The sequence below is a fragment of the Panthera leo genome, chromosome B4 (genome assembly GCF_018350215.1).
Source record: "Panthera leo isolate Ple1 chromosome B4, P.leo_Ple1_pat1.1, whole genome shotgun sequence".
Lineage (NCBI taxonomy): Eukaryota > Metazoa > Chordata > Mammalia > Carnivora > Felidae > Panthera > Panthera leo.
Window position 1 is genome coordinate 4,811,147 of NC_056685.1, and position 23,644 is coordinate 4,834,790.

A 23,644-nucleotide genomic window follows, 5' to 3' on the forward strand; every position below is an offset into this window, starting at 1 on the left:
TAATATTCTTACCAGACAGAAGGGGGCCTGTTTAGAATTAATGTTGTGTTTTACAGTTGGTGCTTATTTACATTTCCCCACATTTGTACTACTTTTCTCTATTGCTGCTTTTATCTTTTATTTAAAAAAAATTTTTTTTAATCTTTATTTATTTTTGAGAGAGAGTGTGAGCAGGGGAGAAGGAGATACAGAATTGGAAGCAGGCTCCAGGCTCTGAGCTGTCAGCACAGAGCCTGACGTGGGGGTTGAATTCAGGAACTGTGAGATCAGGACCTGAGCCGAAGTCTGACGCTTGAACGACTGAGCCACCCAGGTGCCCCAACTGCTTTTATCTTTTAGAACATCCTCTAGGGCCCTTTTCCTTGTGTTCAAAGACTATCCCTTGGGATGGCTCTTACTGAAGGGTCATTTGATGATGAACTGTCCCTGCTTTTGTTTGCCTGAAATTGTCTTTGTTTCACTGTCATTTATGGCAGATGTTTTTGCTAAATAGAGTGGTTTCTGTTGGCAGTTGTTTAGTACACTGACGATCTCCTTCCTCATTCCTTTGTTTTTTTCCATTGCTATTGAGAAGTCAGCTGTCGGTCTCCCAATTCCTTTTTCTCTGGCTGCTTTGGTATTTTTCTTTTTGTCTTTAGCTCTTGCTATTTCAGAGTAATGTATTTTTATCTTGCTTGGAATTGTTTGGTTTCTTAAATCCATAAATTAGAGATGTTTTGAAATGTGTTTGTTAGCTATTCATAATTCCTGAACTGTGAATTTCCAATTATATCTTCTGTTGATCTGTCCATCTTAATGTATAAAGCAGTCTTTTATAGTCTGTATATATAGTAAATATTTTCTCCTGTTCTTTTGCTTTTCTCTTCACTTTGTCTCTTACAGCCTTCCCCAACAGAATGCATTGCCAAACGCATGGATTTATGATAATCTGATAAGTGAGAAGTGAAACTTGACAATGAAACTCTGGAACTAGTCTTTTGGGAGAAGGGGTAGGACTATGACTACCGTTTCTGTGCTTTCATCGTAAATGGTTTTTTTAGATGTTTCTTCTTTTTAGACCAATGTTGGTAAAGTATATTTTTATAGTTTTCAAATTAATTGGTATAAGTTGTGTATGATAACTTATAATTTTAGAAATATCTTCCCTGTATTTGTGGTTGTAGCCTCCTTTTTCTGATATTTAATTTTTCTTTCTTGATTATATTTGCTACAAGGTTATTTATGCTAAAAGTAACAGTTTTTATTGATTAACTCAGTTGGCCTTTTGTTTTTGTTTTAAATTTGGCTTCTCTTTTCAAAATTACTGCTTTTATCATAAGAAATGTCTGGGGCATACTTTGTTTTCCCTTAATAAGATTTTAATAATACTTAATTGGGTAATTAAATCCCTTGCTATATTCTGTGTAAAGACTCACTACTTTCCTTGGCATGGTGAAATGGACCCTGTCTAGAACTTTTTGAGTACACCTGCTCCCTCCCTCATTAGAAAATTCAAGGCCCCAACTCCTGAGATCCAGTTTGACCAGTTGAAGTACCTGCTTTACCTGTGGTTATCCTTTCTCTGGGAGCCACTGTCAGCGAAGAGGCCTCTTCTTTGCCCAGCGCATTTGGAATGGGATATTTCTAGGGGTGTGAGCAAAAAAAAAAAATCATTTTTGTTATGGCACAAATTAGGTCACTCTCTCTTTCATCATATGTGACAAACGAATCCAAAGCAGGTTTGAAAATGTAATTGTCCCTGAGAAAAATTTATTCTTAGGATTTTCGTGTAAGAGGTACAAAACTACCTAACAATGTCCTTGTACTAAATACAGGAGTAAGTGTCATGCAGCCATTTCATTGCAGGCTGATGGTTTAAGGCACAAATTAGTTAATCCGGTTTGATAAGGAGCCAGAACAAAGGTCAGTTACTTTCTACAGATGGCTAAAAATGACACCATATAAACTTCGAAATGGTTCCAGTAAAAGGTGCATAATCTTGAATGTGGAAAGTATAGTGTCCAAAGAATCTATACAGCATGGCAAGAGAGAAAACAAAATTTGGTAGATACAAGATTATAGGCATCTGCTTGATATACAAAAACACTTTTTACTGTCAGAGTGGATTCTGAGGATGTTAAACCCGTCTTTAAAAATTGAATGTTAAATCCAAAAGTAAATGAAAGTTAAATGCAAATGTCATAATGCGTGGGTGGATCTCATTTCACACAATGGATATAATCTTCCAAAAATGTTTTTTTAAAAAAAAATTTCTCTTCCACTGGATATACTAAATACCCAAAGCGAGTTTGTTATTTTAAATACTACATAATTAATCGACGTGATTCATTATGATTTAAGCAATTTGCTTTGTGAGTTCAGATTTTCCTGAATGTTTTCTATATGTACAACACAATAGTGGTAATGATTCTCTAGGATCTCCTGATTAGATTTTCCTCTAGCAAATGCGGATATGGTTTGGGAAATGCATGTGGATGTCTTCTCTCACTTTGTTAAAACATGAGTCAAAAGCAAAGATGTCCTTAGGTCAGGCCAAATACTTCATGCCCTCTCCCTCAGTTTTATTTTTGGTAGATTTTGTTAGGGCTGCGGGGCTGTGTGTGTGTGTGTGTGTGTGTGTGTGTGAGAGAGAGAGAGAGAGAGAGAGAGAGAGAGAGAGAGAGAGAGGACCCCCATCCTGACCACCGGTGCTTGATATCAGCATCCTGACCACAGGTGCTTGATATCAGCATCTCCCGGAGTATGTGGAGTACTCAAAGTCATGTTCTATAGACCTATTTTCGTAAATTCTACAAGAAAGCCCCATGAAACTGTAACTGGTGGATTTATATAGACGACTGGGAAAGCTTTATAGGGGCACTGATTCGGAATAATTGGGGATCGCTGTAGAGAAAAGGCCTGGATTTCAGCTTAGATCTGAGGTTTGCCATCCCTCATCACGACTGAGAGCCGTGGGCAAGACCCTTGAAGAAACGGAAGCTTAGAGCAGTCACTGTAAAATACCAATGGACACCTAGGGGTATTGGGAGACCTCAGAGAAGGAGGAAGGTCCAAGGGCGCTCCGCTTGATCCGCCAGCCCTGGAACCCGATTGCAGCTCCCACGACCCCCTTGCCGGGGTCTGCACCTGGGGGTCTGGGCCCTGCGCCTACGCCGTGCGCCGGCTCGCGGTCGGCGGTCCTCGTTGACTTTTAAAAGGAGCAGCCCCGCGCCGCCCTGGCTGCCGCACTGGCCTCTGCTGGCGGGAGGGGGCCCGACCGGGCCGGCGGGGCAGGGGCACAGCCCCCTGCCCCAGGTACCATGAGGTGAGGGAGGGGCCGGCCCCTAGCGCGGGCCCGGCCCCCCACTGCTGCCGGGGCGCCCCAGCTGGCCGGCCAGCTGCCTTCCCCAGCGCCGGGCGCCAGCGAGACTGGAAGAAGGGACAGACTAGGTGTCTAACCTTTAGGGGGACTTTAGGGAATGAGGCTTTGGGGGGGTGGGGGAGGGGCTTCAGGAACAGGTTGGAAGGGGGTGGGGCTTCAGGAACAGGTTGGAAGGGGGAGGGGCTTCAGGAACAGGTTGGAAGGTCCGTAAAGGCTTCCCGAGGTCCTTGCTCCCCAGTCCTCCCTGGATTCTGTAAGTATGGTGGTGAGGAAGCCCTTGCGGAAACTTCTAGAGAGCAGGATTGCTTCTTACAACTCTCCCGTGTGTGCAGACGCTCCGTGTTTTAGGTCATCTTCTGAAATGTAAAACAGTGATACGGGTGTTTTGTGCTTCATTCACATTTGCTTTTTTATTCCTTCTGTGTATGATTATCTGGGCATGAGAAAACATTTAAACTTTTGTGTCTGGCAAACTTTTTTATATCTTTTAAACATTTTGTGAAAATCCTACCTTTCTCATTCCATAGTATTTTCTTTTTCTTAACAGAACACTTTGTTTATGGGGCTCCATTGTTTTGCCTTATGGCAACTGTTATTTCCACTTGTTTTCTTTACTTTGTCTTCATATTTAAAAAACTAGCTTGCTTCCACTTAGGGCTGTAGGAGATCTCTCTCTTTTTTTTTTTTTTTTTACAAAGTGAAAATTGCTTTATTTCCCCCAGATTGTATTTATGCTTATGTCAACTTTTAGATAATACAAAAAGTTACAAAAAAACAAAAACAAAAATTACCTATACTTGACCCACCTAAAGATAACTTGGTATTGAGTACCTCCCGTGGTGCTGTGAGCTCTGCTGGACACTGGGGGACTCTGGTGAACAAGACAGAGTATCTGCCTGCATAGATCTTACAGTCTGGTGGGAGAGATGAGCCCCCAAAAAGGAAATTGATAAAATAATTGCATGTTGTAATGAGTGCTTTAAAGAAAACACTAGTGCTTTAAAGAAAACAAGGTTTCTCTGAGGGAAAAACTTGTAGATTTCACTAAAGGAAGAACAGGAACTAAGCCATGGACGGAACACGAGAAAGAACGTTTTAGTCAGAAATAACGGCATATGCAAAGGTCTGAAAAGAGGAAAGAGCCTGAATCAGAAAGATCAGTATAGCTGGAACTCAGTGGTAAGTCAGGGGAAGGTGGGTCAAGGTGAGTAGAAAAATGATCTGGAAAATGAATTGATTCATTACATAAATGTTTATTGAAACCTTATTGTGTACCAGGCACTGATCTAGGCACTGGGGATACAGCTTGGAAAAGGACAGATTCCCTGTACTCATGAAATGAATAAACTAGTGCTGAGAGGATAACCAAATAAACAAGAAAGATAGTGGATGTTGTTAAGTGTTATGCAGAAGACGACTGTTGTTTAAACTGTGGTGTGTGTTCTTAAAGATGTATGGGTACATATGCTTCTCTTTTGTAATTTGCTTTTCTTTCCCCTAAACAGTTTATGGTAGGACATTTTTCTGTGTTATTAAATAAATCTTCTATTTGGGAGCATCTTAGCTTGTTTTTTAGATTAAGTGTGACAGATAATCCATAAATTTAAAAAACCCTCTTCAACAAAAATTTGCACATTATAAGGCATCGTAATATAAACAGGTAGAAGGTAACTTCGTTTTGACAGTCTGCCATTTGGTTTCTCTTCTGCGTCACCCCACCACCCAGCAGCCTCTCTGTGGTTGTCTTACTTCCACCTATCTTTGTTGTTAGTTAAATGTTTGGATTTCCTATTTATTGAACCAATTTTTAACAATCCTGTAACGAATCTGGATTGATACCTGTTATCATTTTCACATCCCGATGGATTCTTTTTGCCAGTGCATATGTTTTAAGATTTTAGTTATCTGTATTCATAAGAGAGGTAAATCTTTAATTTCTTTTTTAATGTTTTCTTTGTCAGACTTTGGTACTAGCATTTGACTGCTTTCAAGATGGGAAACTTGATTCCTTTTACTGAGTTTTGGGACAGATTAAATAGTCTAAATATTATGTACTCTTTTATTTAGTTACCAGTTACATATTTACTGTATGCCAGGCGTTGGGTTGGATGCTGAGTAAGCAAAACAGAAATGGTTTCTGCCCTCATAGGGCTTGATTCATTGGGGAAGTAGACATTACTGAAGTAACTATGAATATGTAATTGTGAATCATAACAAGTACTCTGAAAGGAAGGAACAGAGTGCTGTGCGAGAGATATCATTGAAGATCTACTTGAGATTGTACTTTTTGTGATATGAAGACCTGCTTATTGAGTATATATGCACTAAAAGGTAATTCTTTTTAAGTGAAATATTTATTGGCTGTTTGATATATACTTAGGTCTGCGGCCAATACATTAAGTACGTGAAGTCTTTATAATGATAAAAGTTAAAGTAACAACCACTGGCAATAGTAACTACCAGAGTTAGAGGATATAGTCCACATGTTTTAATTGAAGAAATTAAGACTTATATTAAGTAGACACTTGTAGTGTAACATGTCCAATTGTATACACCCTCTGGAAATCCCACTGAGGTTACAGTAAAACAATAAAGTTGTAAATCCACAAAAAGAGAATGGGAAAGTAGATGCCAGGTGCAGTCAGCTTTGGGAAACTAGAAAGAAGATGGTCAGGTGATAAGTGACTTTGTGGATTAGAGGATGCTGAAGGCTGAAGACCCGGAAGCCATCAAGGGGCAGGTGTAGTCCCACCAGGCAGTCTGGCAGCAGCTCGGGAGTTAGAAGTACCGGTACTTGTCAAGGTGGGAATAAAGGGTGGAGTGGAAATAGAAGGTCCGAGTGATGATTTTTGTAGTTTTCACGCTCTGGATTCCCTTCCCTGCTGTCTGCACCCAGACAACTGTCTACCTCCCCTCTACCCAGACGGAGGACTGAAGGTTGACACTCAGGAGACGTTCACTGGGCATGCCAGACAGCAGAGGTAGGGGCAGAGCACCTCAATGAACATGAAGATTAAGTGAAAGCATACTGAAGCGTGAAACCAGAACTGTCTTCCTGTGTGATTCTCAGAACTAATAGTCAAGCTTATGCTCCCTCTAAACAAGGTATTAAAGGAATCTTTTCTGGGGAAACTTACCAAACCATGGCAAAATATTTAACAGACACGGACTTCGGGAGTTTGCCCGATTCAACAGCTGCATCACCATCAGATCATGTGAAAGAGTAAGGGCTGCTGGTCAGGAAGCACTGTTGATGCACCAGACTTTCAGGCAGCTTTAAGTGCCTCACGTGTAAACATAAATGGACAGCAGAGGATCCCCAGCCACTGGGTGCAAGTGTCTAACATGAAAGAAATCAAACAGGGATAAACAAGTAGGAAATAAAAGGAGCTTGGTAGAAATAAATTTACTGCAGTTAACAGAAGAAACTTCAACCAAATAAAACTATAGCATCTTTAGAAATGATACAACATCCATGAAAGAGGAGGTTCTATTTTTTTTTTTTAATTATTTAGAAAACAGAAAAGGGCTCTGTAAGAGCAGAAAAAAATATATAAGGATTGGATAATAAAGCTGAAGAACTCTCCCCCCAAAATAAAAGGGCCACAAGCATTAGAAAATAAGAGTGTGGAGATAAGAAAGATAGAGCACCAGTCAAGGAGGTCTTTTGTCTTACACAGTGGGAGGAAACCACCATCTAGTCCCAGAACTGGAAGATGTGAGTTTGTGGGTTGAATGGGTCTTCTGTCTGATTCCCTGAAGAACAAAACAGAATGAAACCAAATCATCAGACTGAACGTATAGTTCCAAAAGGAACAAGGCCAGATTAGTTTTTAATCATTCTACTTCCATAAAGAATGGGAGGCAGGGGGCAGTTCTCAGACTACATTTTGAACAAGTGAAGGAGAAAAAGAAACCCGGTAAACTTGAATATATACATAAGTACTGTTCGGAAGCCCCAGCAGTTCTATGAGAAAAGGCAGAGTTGTGCAGAGGGGGCATAGCTCAGAAATTTCCAGCAGCCATCCAGTCCTGGCAGCAGTCCCATCCTAAAAGAATCGTTGCCTACCAGGCTGAGACTGAACAGCCGTATGGTGTCCGTTAAGGAATGCAGAGAGGAATTGGAAAGTACCTGAGTGGCCCAGAGATCTTAAAATGAGCTAGCAAAATACACCCTAGAAGTGAGTATATAACCTTGGAAAGCAAGGGATGTGTCTTCTTAGTGATCTTGAAGAGGAAAACAGAGCTGGAAGTACACACACCCTCCTGATCTACAGTACACTTGCAGGTTGACAACAAAGGAACCGTATTATTTTTTCAAAAATCCTTGGATGCAGGAACGAAGAAGGGGGAACTCCTAAATTAAGAAAACGGAAAACTGCTCTCACCCCTGCCTACATCCTGAGCATTCTGCTGGTTCAGGATAATTCATCTTGTTCAAATATGAAAAGCAAGAATATGCACAACATCCTTACAGTGATACTGTGGTAGATTGCATTTCTTTCTTATTTTTTTAATGTAGTATTTTATTACATTGGTTTTTAATTAATTAGTTTTTAGTATATTCACAAGGATGTACAACCATCATCACTATCAATTGTATTATGAAGCCCAGGGCTCTCCTCCTCTTTGCGTTCCTGCCCTGACTCTGCATTTCTTCCCACTAAAGGGACAGGATATCTCTTCCTCCCCGCTGACTTTGAGTTTGGCTATATGACTTGGTGTGGGCAATAATATCAGGTAGAAATGACAGTATGTTAGTTTCAGGCCTGATAAACCTTAAGAGGACTTGGTGTTCTACATTTGTTCTCTGCACCTCTGCCATTTCCATGAGAAAAACATGCCTCTGCTAGTTCACTGGCTGAAGGAAGATGAGAGAGATATGGATTGGAGCTATGCCCGCTGGACTAAGCCTACTTCAGCCCACATTGTAGAAATGTGAGCAGTAGTAAATGATTGTGGTTGTAAGCTACTGAATTTTGAGATGGCTTGTTACTAAGCAGTAGTTAACTAATACAAATATGTGAGAAAAGGCTCAGGTGGGGGGATATGTACCACATATGTTCCTGCTCTGTGGTTCTTTGTTCTTCTATTCAATTAGCTTCTAATCTTTACTACTTACTTCCTTTGCTTATTTTCTTTGAATTTACCACTTCTCTGTTTTCTAAGTTCTTGAATTGACTCTTCAGTTCACTGATTTTCAAATGTTTTTCTTTAACATGTGCGTTTAAAATTAATGGTTTTCTTGTAGTTTTTTCTTGTAGATATTTTGCATGTGCCTAAGTTCAGATAGGTGTTTTCATTGTCATTCAGTTCAAACATTTTAAATTTCATTATAATTTAACTTATGTCATTTATAAGTAGTTCTTGGTTTGGTTTTTTTTTTTTAAGCATGGGCTCTTGAGATTAATTTTTTTATGGTCACATAAAATCCAGTAATTTTACTGGATTTGGGTCAGATGTTATATGCTATCGCATATCCATATTTGGTGCTAAACACATTTTAAGTATATAGTTCAGTGAATTTTGGTAAATGTGTGCACCCTGTGAGCAACACACCCATAAAAATATAGGATATTTATATCACCCCAGAAAGTTCCTTCATGCCTGCTTCACTTGCAGTCAGTTTTTCTATTCCTGCCCTCCACCCGCAACAACCACTGATACGATTATCACTACAGATTAGTTTTACCAATTCTAGAACTTCATATATGTATAGATCCTACAGTGTGTACTTTTTATGTCTGATTTCTTTTGTCCAGTTTCATGTTTTTGAGATTCATGCATGTATCAGCAGGTTTTTTTTTTTAATCCCTGAGTAGAATAGTATATTGTATGAAAAGACCATAGTTTATCCAAACACCTATCATGAACATTTAGATTGTTTCCAGTTTTAGCTTATGTGCCCCGAAAGTTCGTGTACACATTTTTTTTATGGACGTAATGTTTCATTTTTCTTGGGTAAATATGTAGGAATAAAATTGCTGGGCCATAAAGTAAGTACATATTTAACTTTGTAAGAAACTGGTGAAACATTTTTCCAATTGGCTATATAGGTTTCTATTCCTACCAGGAATGTATGAGAGTTCCAGAGGTTCCTCATCCTTGCCAACACTCAGTATTCTCAGTCTTTCTAATTTTAGTCATTCTGGTGAGCAAGTGGCACCTCCCTGATAACTAATAATGTTGACCATTTTCCCACGTACTACGTACTTGCTGTTAGTATGTTGTTTGTGAAGTGTGTTTAAGAGTCCTTTGTATACTCTGGGACCACCTAGGTGGCTCAGTCAGTTAGGCCTCCGACTTTGGCTCAGATCATGATCTCACGGTTCATGAGTTCAAGCCCCACATTGGACTCTGTGCTCAGAGCCTGGAGTCTGCTTCGGAATCTGTGTTTCCCCCTCTCTCTGTCCTTCTCCCCCTCACGCTCTGTCTCTCTGTCTCTCAAAAATAAATAAATATTAAAAAAAAAAAAGACTTCTTTGTATATTCTGGATACACGTCCTTCACAAATACTTTAATTTCTTAATGATATCTTTTGAAGCTCAGAAGGTTTTATAATTTTCATGAAGTCCGGTGTATCAGTTTTTCTTTTATGGGAACTGATTTTTATGCCCTAAGCAATCTTAACCTGCCCCCGGTCAGAATTTTCTCTTTTGATCTTTTTCTAGGAACTTCATAGCATTAGCGGTTACGTTTATGTCTGTCATTCATTTCCATTTGAATTTTATGGTTTGAGGTAGGGGTTGAGGTTCATGTTTGTTTGTTTTTTCTGATTTGGTGATTATAGCATCATCTTTTTTCAAGTTGTTCTTTTCCTCTTGGGTTATATTGGCAGCCTTCTGACAGTTTCTGAGCTCTCATGCTGTCCCACTGATCTGTATGTATTATCGTTAAAACACCACAGTTGTGACTGCGTTAGCTTTGTGGTGATTCTTGAAATCAGGTGGTGAATCCTTCAAATTTGCCATTTTTTCTAAAATTGTTTTGGCTGTTCTGTATCCTTTGAATGTAAGTTTCAGAGTCAGGTCATCGGTTTCTGCCAACTGGGATCGTGCTGAACATTTATACATCAGTGCTGTATCTCAGCATCCCCCACCAAGGGTGCAAAGCTCTTTGGTTCACTGGAGAGCACAGGTCCTTCACCGGGAAGCACAGGTCTTTCACCTGGAGCACAGGTCCTTCACTGGGGAGCACAGGTCCAGACTGAAGCCGGAGGACACAATGCTGCACAAACAGCGTCTCCAAACACTTGATGTATCTATCTGTTCGGAGGAGATTTGCGTTCTCTGGGAGAATTTTAAGCAGAGACCATCTTAAATTCAGAAAAATGAAACATCATGTAAAAAAGGAAATTGACTACCCAGTGTGGCCCACCTATGATTAATGCATACAACTTATTGAAACATTGAATAATGATGTAGCAAAATTAGTGATATGAGTTTATACAGCTATTGTATTTAGAAACATGGAGTTCTACCAGAAGATAGAGCTAAAGTTGAAAGTGATTGCTTAAGAAGAATGGAAATCAGGGCTCCCTGGGAGGGTAGGGGCAGTGATTGATAAGACTACTGGTATGCGGCTTTTTATTTAGTGTATGTGCCTTGATGACATTTATTTTTAAAAAGAAGGGGAAGAAAGATTAAGCAGCTTTCTCAGAGTCGCAAAGGTAGAAAGACCTAGCTTCAAAATCTTGTCTTGCCAAGTCCTTCTGATTACAAAATGTGTGCCCTTCATTACTTGTTCCATGGAAGAGGAGCTTGTTCTGAACAGAACTTTCACAGACAGTTCTGAAATTATGACCTAAATGTTAGAGACCACTCTCGCAGGTAGACAAGACACACGGTCTCCCGTTTGTTCCCGTGTTCCCTAGCTCCAGCCCAGACCTGTACATAGAGCAGGACTATGGTAAATATCCGTGGAACCCTTGTGAAGAATGATTCTAGCCGGGTGGAAAATTTTTAAGTCATCAGAGAAGCTAGATTTGGGGGCTTTCAATGTGAGGAAAACTTGAAGTGGTGGGGGTGTGTGAAAATCAGACTTTGTATATAACTAATAAGGGAAATTACATTAGGAGTGATCTGAATCAAGGGTCTTTTTCCCTTGTGTGTGGGAGGGAGATAAGACTTACCGAGTAGGTGGGAATCAAAGGCTTTAAATACCCTTATATTTTAGGTTTCAAGTTATATTAGCTTTTGTGATTTCTTGCTAATAAATACTAGGATAAATGTCTCCATGCATGGTGACAAATAAAAGAGGAATTTGATAAATTATCTAGTGCAGTGCACAATGCCTCATACATAACAGGGCTTCAGGAAGGCAGTTGGTAAAGTCACAGTGTTAGAATGGAAAGGAGCTTTAGAAACATAATTTCAGGGAGTCTGGGTGGCTCAGTCAGTTAAGCGTCCAACTTAGGCTCAGGTCCTGATCTCACAGTTCGTGAGTTCGAGCGCCATGTCAGGCTCTGTGCTGACAGCTCGGAGCCTGGAGCCTGCTTCCGATTCTGTGTCTCCCTCTCTCTCTGCCCCTCCTCCACCTGGCACTCTCTCTCTCTCTCTCAAAAATAAATAAACATTAAAAAAAACTTTTTTAAAAGATAATTCCAAGTAAATGAGACCTTAAACGATTTAACCAAGTTCATAGTGTGTTTTCAGTTGCCAACGAGAGTGGTTTAAACAATAAAGAAACATTTATTATTTCACATCTCAAAAGATTGAGAGGCAGGGCAGCTCCAAGTGAATTTGTTCAGCATTTCAAGGACTTCTTCAGTCATTGAGATTCTGTTTTGTTTCACTCTTAATGTGCCGGCTGATCAATCTCATCTTGGTTGCAAGGAATTCCGGGCAGCAAACACATCTTAAAACGACGCCCTAAGGCTAGAAGATGGAGATGGGGAGAATGTGTTTTTTCCCTCAGAATTCTCTCTACTGATGTCCATTCACATCTCATTGGCCAGATACCATAATGAGCGTAAATTCCCTCTCTCTATATATCTCACACACACACACACACACTCATATTCTCTCTCTCTCTCTCTGTCTCTCCCTCCCTCCCTCCCCCTCCCGCCTAAAGCATGGAATCACCTAATACCTAAACAAAATTGTAGTTTGGGGGAAGGAAAGAAAACAGGGCATGATATTTGGGAAGGCAAGTGTCAACAGTGTTACAATACTAACGTCTTAAAACAAGTTAATGGTAGGCCTACCCTCCTGGTCTCCTGATTCCCAATTTAGTTCTCCCCTCTTGACATAAATAACCTGTTTGCTTAATGAATGAATATCGTCAGTATTACAACTTCTTCTGAAAAATCTTGATAACATCCACACAATTCTGCCTCAGATCCTTTTTGAAAAAAGGGTGTACTATTATAAAACTAAAAATATACTAATTTTTTTTAAAGTACATTGAATTCTTCAAATAAACTACCCACAGTTCCTTTTACATATGTTTCACTCTCTCTCTGCTCATACTGTTTCTGTTGCCAGAAAATATACGGGCTAGCCCTTCTTTCGGCTTTATTATTTGAGCACCTACTCAGACTTCAAGTTATCGATCCCTCTGAAACGTCTTGATATATCCCATCTTAATGGAATCCCTATGATGCACCCACTACATTGTGTTCTAGATTCTCCCACGTATTTATAGTACTGGTTTCTGTACAGGTTCATCTTCCTTTTCTAGTCTAAGCTTTCGTTGTAGAGACAGTTTCTCATATATATGTAATAGGCACCACTAATAGTTGTATCTAAAGAATGGATGAATCATATTTAGTGGTGGGGAGAGATTTTCTTTAACTGTATTCTATTTGATTTTGTTACTTTCAACCACTAGAACATGCATGCAGTTCTATAATCTCTACTCTTCATTTCAAAAGATTTTTTTTTAAGTGAGGCCAATGTGATTACTATAAGCATAACTTCTTTCTGTGAACAGAATTTTCTTCAGAACTTAAAGAATATTAAAAGAAAGGCATTTCATCTTATGTGTGTTACTGCTTATAGACCAAATTTAGCCCTTAGCTCTGGAGACCTGTCAAAGATGGTAAACATTACAGAATTGTACCTAACATAAATTAGATGCTCAGTAAACATTTGTTTATATGGTAAATATGCTGTGAATAGAACTATTCGCTTTATGATTTCATTTTTTCTTTTCTCATTTTAGCAATTATGACACTAACAGAGAACAGGACTATGGCAAGAATTCTGGGGGTGTACTTGGTGACAATGAATTAAGACCACCCTCCCAGCTACATTCTGTCTTAGAGGAGACCGAGCCAGGGTTCATATCAGAAAAGAGTGGGTATTAAACTAAATGCTATAAGTTATTACTAACAAATCCAAAGGAAAACGGTAGAATTAAAAAATTTTAATTTCAATCATGTAAAATTAAAGGATTTTTTAAAAAAATTATAATTTCCAGTAACTACAAATTTCATTAATCCCAAAAAAGTCATTAATCCAAAATTAATGTGATTCAATTTTCAAATGGCATCGGAAAAGGTATATGTTCAAGGGAAATTGTCACATTTCTCTATTTGTATTTCTTTGAAGTTATGATTCATTTTGGTAGAAGTAATACAAGCTTATGTAAGAAAACCTCAGTTGTAATATGTATAAGGTAACAAGTAAAAGTTCCCCTTTATCCTCTTCTCCTTCAGTAACCATTGGTTTAAACACTGTTAACAATTTGGTTTCCCATCTTTCTAGATCTTTTTCTGTAAATTTTCAAACACATATTTGTAATGTATTTTTTTTACCAAAATGACATTATATAATACATGTTATTTACTCAGTATGTAATAGATATTTTTATATGTCAGTATATATGTATGTATTTTGATTTTTATTCAGTAGTTGTACGGTGTTTCCTTACTGACGGCAATTTAGTTGGTTATCTTGTGTTTTTGCTATTATAGATACAAGTGCGTGGAATACCCCTTGTACATATAGCCTGTGCACTCAGGCTAGTATGTCTAAGGAGTACATTCCTGGAAGTGGAATGCTTATCTGGTATACACATTTAAGTTATTGTTAGGTCCTGCCAAATTGTGCTCTAAAAAAGTTGTACTTATCTTAAACTGGCAATCCCTTAATGTCTGAAAAGTAAAGGTAATACATTTTAGGATCCGATAGTTAAGGAATGGGCTCTTCTTCAGCACCTATCAAAGGGCCAGCTTAGATTGATGGAGGATGGATGCATCGATTAGTGTTACCAGAGGTAGGTTGCAGTCCGTCTAAAGGGAATACTAATAAGGACCTTTAGTGGCAGGTGGTGTTGGGTTCTGAGTGTTTCTGTCTTTGATGAGTGCTCCTGCCTATAAACAGGGCATGTGGTCATGAGAGTTTGGGGGCGATGTAGAGGTGGCTGATTTGTGTTAACAGTTGTTGTGACACTGAAGTTGTTGGCATTAGTTCGTCTCATTATTTGCTTTCAGACCAGATAGATGCTTATAGAATAGAAAACAGATACTTGTGCCATAGCATCAGAGGTTGGTTTATAATTTTCTAATTCCTCTCATTAGCTGTTAAAAAGAGAAACAGGTGTCCAAAAGCAGACACTCAGTATCTCTGATGGCTTTTGAGAAAGGGGGAGATAAATACAGGGTACTTTGAGCAGAATCCAGCTTGTGTCAAGCTTGACTTAACTTTTTTTTTTTTTTTAATTTACTTCCAAGTTAGTTAGCATATAGTGCAATAATGATTTTAGGAGTAGATTCCAGTGATTCATCCCCTGTGTATAACACCCAGTGCTCATCCCCACAAGTGTCTTCCTTAATGCCCCTTCCCTATTTAGCTCATCCCCCCCCATCCCCCCCCACCCCCAACCCTTCCAGCAACTCTAGGTTCTCTGTATTTAAGAGTCTCTTAGGTTTTGTCACCCTCCTTGTTTTTATATTATTTTTGCTTCCCTTCCCTTATGTTCATCTGTCTTGTATCTTAAAGTCCTCATATGAGTGAAGTCATATGATACTTGTCTTTCTCTGACTAATTTCACTTACCATAATACCCTCTAGTTCCATCCACATAGTTGCAGATGGCAAGATTTCATTCTTTTTGATTGCCAAGTAATACTCCATTGTATGTATGTATGTGTATACACACACACACACACACACACCATATCTCTTTTTTTTTAATGTTTTTAATTATTTTGAGAGACAGAACAGGAGCAGGAGAGGAACAGAGAGAGGGAGATACAGAATCCGAAGCAGGCTCCAGGCTCTGAGCTGTCAGCACAGAGCCTGATGCGAGGCTTGACCCCATGAACTATGAGATCATGACCTGAGCCAAAGTTGGACGCTTAACTGACTGAGCCACCCAGGTGTCCTGATACACCACATCTTCTTTGTTCATTCATTCGTCACTGGACATTTGGGCTCTTTCTGTACTTTGGCTGTTGTCAATGGATGCTATAAACATTGGGGTGCATGTGCCCGTTTGAAACAGCACACCTGTATCCCTTGGGTAAATACCTAGTAGTGCTATTGCTGGGTTGTAGGGTAGATCTATCTTTAATTTTTTGAGGAACCTCCACACTTTTTTCCGGAGTGGCTGCACCAGTTTGCATTCCCACCAACAGTACAACAGGGTTCCCCTTTCTCCACATCCTAGCCAACATCTGTCATTGCCTGAGTTGTTAATCTGAGCCATTCTGACTGGAGTAAGGTGGTATTTCATTGTGGTTTTCATTTGTATTTCCCTGATGATGAGTGATGTTGAGCATTTTTTTCATGTGTCAGCCATCTGGATGTCTGCTTTGGAGAAGTGTCTATTCATGTCTTTTGCCTATTTCTTCACTGGATTGTTTGTGGGGGGTTGAGTTTGGTAAGTTCTTTATAGATTTTAGATACTAACCCTTTATCATCTGATAAGTCATCTGCAGATTTCGTCTCCCATCCCATTGGTTGTCTTTCAGTTCTGCCGATTGTTTCCTTCACCATGCAGCAGCTTTTTATTTTGATGAGATCCCAGTAGTTCATTTTTGCTTTTGTTTCCCTTGCCTCTGGAGACGTGTTGAGTAGGAAGTTGCTGCGGCCGAGGTCAAAGAGGTTTTTGCATGCTTTCTCCTTGAGGATTTCGATGGCTTCCTGTCTTACATTCAGGTCTTTCCTCCATTTTGAGTTTATTTTTGTGTATGGTGTAAGAAAGTGGTCCAGGTTCATTTTTCTGCATGTTGCTGTCCAGTTTTCCCAGCACCACTTGCTGAAGCAACCGTCTTTATTCCATTGGATACTCTTTCCTGCTTTGTCAAAGATTAGTTGGCCATATGTTTGTGGGTCCATTTCTGGGTTCTCTATTCTGTTCCATGGATCTGAGTGTCTGTTTTTGTGCCAAGCTTGACATAACTTTTGAGACTGAATCCACGCCTAGTAGAAATGTGCCCAGATCTAGGTGCTACAGGAAGGGATATTAACTCAGTGTCTAGAGCCATTGTGATTGAACTTGAATTTTCCCCACATGCTCTCTGTTGGTGACTTAAGTCCCAAGAGACACTCTTTCCACTTTACTGACAGGTATTTTTCAAGTTGTTTTAGTGTTTCTTTGTAGGATAGCCCCCTCTTCAGTCTCTTAATATTCTGATAACCTTGAATGTTTAAATGAAGCGTGTGTATTGCTCAGCAAAAATGCGGCCATCCATTTAGTGCTCATACTATTTTGTACACTAGCGAGACTCTTAAGTGGGAGTACATTGTTCAAGAAGAGGTAATGTCAAATAATTTCTTGATGAAACGCTCATCTATCTCCTTAGCTATGGAGCATGAAACTTGTGCTTTCTTGAGTATAATTGAGATCATTTATTATGAAAGAGTCAAGATTTACTGTAGATTTCTAACAGTTATAGTGTGGACGTGCTTTTCCTTCTGCTAACTGTAAAATTATTTTGTAAATATATTGCTATTTGGAAAATGCTGACTTAAAGGGGAAACATTTTTAACCATAAATAGTTTTAGGTATAAAAATATATTAGCACACAGTCACTTCCTATTGTTTATTTTATTTTATTTTTTTAAGCATTTTTTAAAGTTTATTTATTTATTTTGAGAGAGACAGAGTACAAGGGAGGAGGGGGTGCACAGAGAGAAGGAAAGAGAGAACCCCAAGCAGGCTCTGTACTGTCAGCACAGAGCCCGATGAGGGGCTCAAGCTCATGAACCCTGAGATCGTGACCTGAGCCAAGATCGAGTCAGACACTTAGCCGACTGTGCTGCCCAGGTGTCCATCCCCTCCTAGTGTTTATTTTAAACCATCGTCTCTATTCATAGCTTTGTTGAGAACAGTATTCCTCACACTGACAAATAGTGTTCTCTGACACATGTATTTTGGAAATACTGTGTTGGATGGGCTTTTTTTATTTATTGCACTATTTTTCACAGTTTTTAGTTTATTGTGCATTGACCCTCAAAAATGTGGATATATGTAATATTCGTTACTTCTGCAATTTAAAACCTGTGTCTTCTTATTAACATCTTGTGGAATTGAAGAGTTGATAATCATAGAATGTTCATTTCCAAAGCTGTTTTATTTCGTTCACTGTAAGCAACCTATTTCTCAAACATTGAGCCTCAGAGTTTACTTAGATTTTTAAATATTATTTTGCCTTTTTAAAAATATGAAATACAAAGTTTCCCAAGTAGAAGTTTTAGAGGAATCCTGATTTGCATTCGAGCTAGCAGGGCACTATTTGTAAGACAGAGTTACAAAGACGTAGGCTTCTCACTTTGAGTAACATGGCTAAAGCCATCATTTTAATTCTTACCCCTGGTGTTTTGCTATTCAAGCCTCTTAAGAATATCCATGTGCTATAACATTTGTACCCTGCTATCGAAGGAAAGAGTGAAACTGAGAAAAAGTAAAACAGTTGATCTAGATCATGGATGAGATGTACGAATTTCAGAATAGTCTTAAATGTTTCATCCTCTTTTCCTTCCGTGCTACGTACAGTCTTTCACTTTGGATACTGGGACATTTTGTTTATTAAAGCGTTTTTGTTTATTAAAGCATTACTTAGGTAGTTGAAGTGGTAGGACAGTTGAGTCCAAATTAACTTGACTGAAATGTTTGTTTCCATTTCTGTAATAGTTTTTTTACCGTTGCTTATTAGTTACTTTTAACTAAAATTCCTGTTTTTCCTTTAGGTTTTGGACTTTAATGTAATCGGCAGGTTCTGGCAGAAGTAGGAAGCCATAGTAATGGTTTATTTATCCTATATGACCAAAACTTCTAGCCCTTAGTTTGTACCTCCCCACCTTGACCTTGTTAAAGAGAATAGAAATAGAAGGGAGTAAACAAATAGTTAAACGTTATGAGAACTCACTAGGCCCAGTTTTTGGCTAAAGTAAGGACTTGTAAAATGAAAAGTCACGAAGGCTCAATCCAGAGGATTATCGGGCCAAGTCAGTAACTCTGGATTAGGAGCTCTGCCTGTCACAGGAGGGGCGGCGCAGAATCTCTGGGATAGCATGTGTCTGCGTAGGTTTTCTAAAAAGTAACAAAGTTTCATTTTGGGGACATGGAGAAAAGTAATTTCATAATATAACCCGTAAGAAGTCAAGTTCGATAGACTTGTCTAGGCTCTGAGGAACCCCCAAAGATACAATGCTTTCTAATGTGTTTGTGGAGTGTGCACTATTAGGCCCCTTGAAAGGAACCCAGCAGGCTCACTTGGGGATTTGATGAGAAGACGGGAAGGGTAAGTGTCTCAAAATGTGGCGTACGTTTTAAAGAACTTCAGGATGAGAAACCTTGGTCTAAGCGATTGCTGACCACCACCTTGGCACTATCACGTTTGCTGTGCTTGTCCCTGCGGTCGTTACAGCGCACAGCTTTAAACCAGAAGGCCCGAGAGATCCGGCAGGGTTTATTTTACTCTTGTATTGAAAGTAACTCACCCTCAGTAACTCACCTCTGTTTTAAAAACTTGTTTCAGCGTTTATTTATTTTTGAGAGAGATAGAGCTCGAGCTGGGGAGGGACAGAGAGAAAGAGACACAGAATCTGAAGCAGGCTCCAGGGTCAGCACAGAGCCCGGTGCGGGGCTTGAACCCACGAACTGTGGGCTGAAGTTGGACGCCCAACCGACTGAGCCACCCAGCTGCCCCGCTCACCTCCGTTTAGATTATGTTCTTCCCGTGAGAGGTCTTTTAAGACAGTACAGGTACAGTCGCCAAGAACATATTGTCAATGTCTGCGTTGTCCAGGCAGGGACTAGATGACGTGTTCAGTGATATTTAGTGTGCCGCTTTAAACCCCATCCTTTGGTTATCTTAAACAGTTGCATTATTTTTGTTTGTGTTTTACAGTTTTTGAGACAGTGTCCTTGAGTTCAGACTCTCTCTTCCAGAGGGCAATTTCAATTCTTCATACTTCTTACTTGGACTCTGCATCTGAGCATGGTTTTCAGTACAGTCAAGTGACTTTGGTGAAAAATGACATTTTCTTAAATGAGGTGAGGTGCTTGGTACACACTGTGTCTGTGTGTTAGTTTTATTTTAGTTTTAAAGAAATAGACCCATCATTTTTGGTATATAAGCCTTGTTCTTCTCAGCTGTCACTTTCAGATGAGATAAGAAATCCTTGGAAGGTAATAAGAATGTATTCTAGGGAATAGAAAAAATAATTTCATTAGTTTTTTAACAGGAGGAATTCAGATGATGCATTTTTAAAAATTAATTTGCAAGGCAAAATAAATGTTTATAGCATTCAATTATTCTCTCTTTATACAGTACAAAGCTTTTTACCAAGAAAAAAAAGCAAGTAATTATACTCAGGAAGAACTTAAAGAGACTTACGGATTTCTTCTGTTTGAAACTGAAAGTCAGGTAAGGGGGTTAGGTCATAGAACATTAATTTTGTGATATTTGTGTACAAAATTAACGATATCGTTTAATATCGGTATTTCAGTTCTCTAAGATTTGTAAAATTACCAGTTCACCAGCCTTTTTTGCTACGTAATTTTGGTGACAGTGTAAATGATTGTGAAGGCCGATTATGAAAGAGATTTGATTTCTACACCTTTTCACAGGCCCGCTTTAGTTTCATCTGCAATACACTGTCAGCTCGAGGTCAGATTTGCATGAATGCGGGTTTCTTAAGTATCGGTAATGCCTTTTGACGGGGTGAATGGATATTTCACCGTTCTGGATCATGGTTCACATAGATACTTTCTGTTTCTTATGGAGGCTTTTTCAAGTTTCAGTTACATGGTGGGATAAGGTGAACACTTTCAGCCGTCAAGTTACTTGAAATTGTTTCATGACTGTCTTTGAAGATTGAACTTCTGTATTGTTTGTACCAAAACTTTGGGGGAAGGAAACTGCTATGTGGAGGGTGTGCCTCCAAAGATGTGTATGGCTTCCTGGATACAGATTTAACAACACTAGAGATTTATAATTCAACTTAAGATAATTCAGTATTGTGATTGTGATTGTGATTGAAGAATAAAGGTAGATGCTTAAAAAATACTTAACATTAGCATATACATAAGGATTGTATAGTAATACCAGAAGAATTCATTTATTTGCTTAATCATCCACTTACAAATAAGAGACACTGTGAATTCATACTAAAAGAGGCATTTGGGGTTAACACATCTTCCAGTTTAGTGATTCCATAGCTATAATTGAAATCTTCAAGAGAGGACTTAATCTGTGAGCTTGTTCAATTTAGTTTTGCTGATGACATGTTTGTTAACAGAAACGATAACATTTCATGAACTATTAACCAAACGGTTACCTTGCATAAGCTTGCTTTGTGCCATAAATACATACTGTGTACACATTCCATATCTATTTGAAAGGTTCTGTTGTAGTGTTATTTCATTGTCTCTCCTAAGACTGATACGATAAGCAAAGTTCTGTCTTTTATTTATTTCAAGGCAAAGTTAGTATGTCAGCGTGGACTCTGTGTGGGCAGCGGTGCTCTTACTACTCTTGGTGACCCAGCAAAAGGTAAGTCTGTGAGAAAAAAGAATCTCTTTTACAGGATGAAGTGGGGTTTAATTAATTTCATGAGATACTTCTATTAAAAGTCACTTTCATTAATGATATAAAAATCTTTAAAATCAGAGCTTTAAACAAATAAATGAGCTTTGAGTCTAAGAATTAAGAGTTTCCAATAGAGGTTACATATCAGAACTTTTTATATTTTTTTCTTTTCTTTCTTTCTTTCTTTCTTTCTTTCTTTCTTTCTTTCTTTCTTCATGTTTTTATTTATTTTTTGAGAGACAGAGCATGAATGGGAGGGGGCAGAGAGAGAAGGGGGGGAGACAGAATCCGAAGGAGAGTCCAGGGACTGAGCTGCCAGCACAGAACCCAACGCGGGGCTTGAGCCCACGAACCATGATATCGTGACCTGAGCTGAAGTTGGATGCTTAACTGACTGAGCCACCCAGGAGCTCCAGAACTTTTTTTTAAAAGGTTGATTGGACTAGAAAAGATACTGAAGGTATCTTCCAGCACCAAGAGATTAGTACAGTCATCCAGGACTAATGAGGATGTCCTCTAAACTATTATAATGGCAGTAAGGAATAGAGAATAGATAGACCTGACCAAACTTGGCAACTGTGGAATGTGAAGAGTAAGAGAAAGAAATATTCAGATATAAAGTTGTAAACTTACACTACAGCAATATCGTTAATAGAAAAGAGGCACAGAAGGAGAAGACATTGTTAGGGAAGCCGAGGAGTTAAAAGAGAAAGGTAATCTTATAGTCAAGAATATGGATTAGCACTACATTTCTTTGAGCTTCAGTTTCCTCATCTGTGAAATAGATAAAACTGTCTTTTAGATCTGTTGTGAAGATAGTGGGAGGCTATGTGACGTGCTTAGCGGGGAGCACATACCTGGTAAATGGACACTACTTTCAGGAGTTGGATTTGAGAAATAATGAGATTTTCCTCAGTGTTTCTGGGAGATATCCTGCTGATGGTAAAAAAGTTGCTGGAAAAGGATTTAGAACTGGAGATTGGGATTCACGGTGGCGGGGCTGGGTGTTAGTTGAAGTCAAAGATACCGTTATGTGGGACAGTATCAGGAGGAGAAGGTGGCAAAGACCAGTCAGGACTGTTGGATCGTTGTGGGACCGTCAGGTGGGGAGGGGAGAGGAGGGCAGCCGGGAGCAGCGTAGTGGAGGAACAGCTGGGGAGTGGAGTTTGACGGAAAGCAGAAGGACCTAGGGAGAGCTATTTAGCTCTCACAGATGCTAGCAGTGTGGGGATCAAGACTGAGATGATTGGGGGAGTGGCCAGATTCCTGCTGACCTTTTCTTTCACAGAGCTTCACCGAGATAAAGTTAATATACCCCGCACCTCACCCAGAGTGTCCAGTTCAGCGATTTTTAATGTGCTCACAGAGTCGTGCTACCCACAGCACAGTCCGTTGTAGACCGTTTGCATCACCCAGGAAAGAAGTCCCGGGCCTGTTAGGAGTGACACCGCATCCCCCGCCACCACCAGCCCAGGCACCCACTCATCTGCTTTTCCCTCTGGGGATTTGCCTAGCGCAGACATTCCACCTAAATGGGACCCCATGTTACGTTGTATGACTTCTTGCCTCAGTTTAGTGTCTTCCGGGCTCCTCCGTGGTGTAGCTTGTACCGGCACTTTGTTTGCCTTTTGGCTGCATAATATCCCGTCGTAGGGTTCTACCTGTTTTCTTTATTCTTTGAGCACTTGAGGGACATTGGGTTGTTTCCACTTCTTGGCTGTTACGAAAAATGCTGCTGTGCACACTTACATCCACGTTTTTGTGTAGACATTTGTTTCCACTTCTCTTAGGCATAGACCCGGCAGTGGAATTGCTGGGTTATGCGGTCACTCTGTAAAGCAACATGTTTGAAAACTTGCATTCACATCTTCCAAAGACCATGAAAGGGAATGTATATTCTTAACCCCCGTAACATTTTACATAAAACCTTTTTTTCTTCTTACTCTTTTTCACCACCCTCTTTTCATTATAAAACATAATAACATAAGAAAAGTAGAGAGGACCGTATAATACACCCATGCCCTAAGTTTAACAGAAAATGTTTTGCATTCTTCCCTTAATTTGGTTATAAAATTTTGTTGTTGGAGAATTTGAAAGTAAATACTTCAGCTTACATCTCTAAAACAATAAGGCCGGTTTTCTACATTACTACAATCCCATGATTATATTGTTTAAGATACAGGCTGGCTTCAGTAGGGTGGTAGAGTAGAAACTGGATGATTCCAACAAGTACATTTTCTTCTTGAACACGTACTTGGCTGGGTAATAAAATAACACTCCTGGCTGTGTGCATTTTAA

The 23,644-nt window shown here is 39.4% G+C and overlaps 1 protein-coding gene across 2 annotated transcripts in view; it reads left to right on the top strand.

The window, feature by feature from the left end:
- Positions 1–3,229: 3,229 nt before the first annotated feature.
- TASOR2 (transcription activation suppressor family member 2) overlaps positions 3,230–23,644 on the top strand; it is a 68,981-nt gene continuing 48,566 nt past the window's right edge. For both annotated transcript variants that reach the window (XM_042944761.1, XM_042944762.1), the window contains exons 1-5: positions 3,230–3,304; positions 13,526–13,659; positions 19,664–19,809; positions 20,087–20,182; positions 21,238–21,310. In XM_042944761.1, the coding sequence (XP_042800695.1) occupies positions 3,300–3,304; positions 13,526–13,659; positions 19,664–19,809; positions 20,087–20,182; positions 21,238–21,310 (454 nt within the window). In that variant the 5' untranslated portion in view covers positions 3,230–3,299. The remainder of the gene's footprint in view (positions 3,305–13,525; positions 13,660–19,663; positions 19,810–20,086; positions 20,183–21,237; positions 21,311–23,644) is intronic.